This window comes from Neophocaena asiaeorientalis, unplaced genomic scaffold (assembly GCF_003031525.2).
Source record: "Neophocaena asiaeorientalis asiaeorientalis breed wild unplaced genomic scaffold, Neophocaena_asiaeorientalis_V1.1 scaffold280, whole genome shotgun sequence".
Taxonomy (NCBI): Eukaryota; Metazoa; Chordata; class Mammalia; order Artiodactyla; family Phocoenidae; genus Neophocaena; species Neophocaena asiaeorientalis.
In genome coordinates, this window is record NW_020185321.1 from 4,772,192 (window position 1) to 4,773,607 (window position 1,416).

General features: G+C 54.9%; 1 protein-coding gene across 2 annotated transcripts in view; it reads left to right on the forward strand.

The window, feature by feature from the left end:
- Positions 1-1,200, forward strand: part of FXYD7 (FXYD domain containing ion transport regulator 7) — an 8,543-nt gene extending 7,343 nt beyond the window's left edge. For both annotated transcript variants that reach the window (XM_024734008.1, XM_024734009.1), the window contains exon 6: positions 828-1,200. In XM_024734008.1, coding sequence (XP_024589776.1) covers positions 828-850 — 23 coding nt within the window. In that variant the 3' untranslated portion in view covers positions 851-1,200. The remainder of the gene's footprint in view (positions 1-827) is intronic.
- Positions 1,201-1,416: the final 216 nt, after the last annotated feature.

A 1,416-nucleotide genomic window follows, 5' to 3' on the forward strand; every position in this document is an offset into this window, starting at 1 on the left:
TCAGGTGGATAGATGTAGGATGTAGGAGGGGGGATAAGCATGTAGATGAAAGATTGTGACTCCTTGAGGGTGTTAATTTTAATTATGTAAAAATATCTCGACCTGTTTTTAGTGGAACTGTGTCCTTTCCAGGGACTTTTAAAAAATCAGAGATGGGAAACTCTGCCTCTTATAAAGTTTTTAGAACTAAAAAAAATGGGCCTTGGGGTACTCCATATTTGGAGGATTTGATGTGGAATTTCATGTGTTTAGTTTCATGTTTATTTAATGAGATTTAAGAACATTAATGGGTCACTTTGTGGATGATGGGGGGGTACGGTTGGCCTGGGTACCTGGCCACAGTCTAAGAATATGTACAGAATTCTCACCCATTCCACTTGAATGATGGGCCCAAGTGGGTGGGAGACATAGGAATTCCTGTTGTATCCAAATGTTCCAGAGATGGTGTGCTGGAAAGGAAGGAATGGGGGTATAGGAGGTACGTTGGGAGCATGGGAGAGGGATGGAGACGCCTTTTCTGGTGGGGGGACACCACAGAAAAGCCCAGGCTGGGCCAGGGGTCTTCGGCCTCATCACAGATGTGTTCCTCTCATGACAGTGTCCTGTGGGACAGGACAAAAGCCCCAAAGGTGTGCCTCTATGGACCAGATATTAGGATTCAGGGAGGCAAGACAACTTCCCAGGGCTAGCTCTAGGGTGACAGTCTGGAGATCTGACTTCCATGAAGGAGCCCTGGCAGTGTGTGGCGGGGGGCTGCCTCCACCCCTCTGCTGCCCACTGAAGCTCCATGGCTCTCTCTCTCTCTCTCTCACTCCTTCTCACCCCAGCCCCTGGAGGTGGCGGCGTGTAGACCAGCCCTGGGCACCTCCACTACTGTCCCTGCCTGATTGCGGGAGCCTGAGGACCGGGTGGAGGCCGTGGGGACCCCAGCCTTGCCCAGGGAGCGCTCCCCTGAATGAGCCGTCCCACCTACTCCAAGGCTGGAGCCGCTGCACCTCCCCAGGCCTTGGCAATTACGACCCCCCAAAGAGCCCGTCTGCATCCCAGACCCAGGGACTCAGGCCTCCAGCTCCTGGGGCCCCGGGAGTCCACCCTCAGCCCCCCACAATCCCTGTGTGCTACTCCCCGGCACCTCCCTGCTCCCCGCACCCTCAGCGTCTGTGTCTTGAGCTTAATAAATGTGCATTTGGTTTTTCCCCCTGTTCTGTCTGTGTGTTCTCATCTGTGGGGACCAAACCGGGGAGGGGACAAAGCTGAAGCTGGGGAGCTGTCTCCCCCATCCCCAGATTTTTCCCCTTCCTCTCCTTCCCCTCCCGCAGTGCCACAGTGGCCGCCTTCTCTCTCAGAGCCCCTCAAGCTTCCCTTCCTTCCCTCAGCGCCACCGCCCCAGCTGCCCCTTCCCTTCTCATACCCACC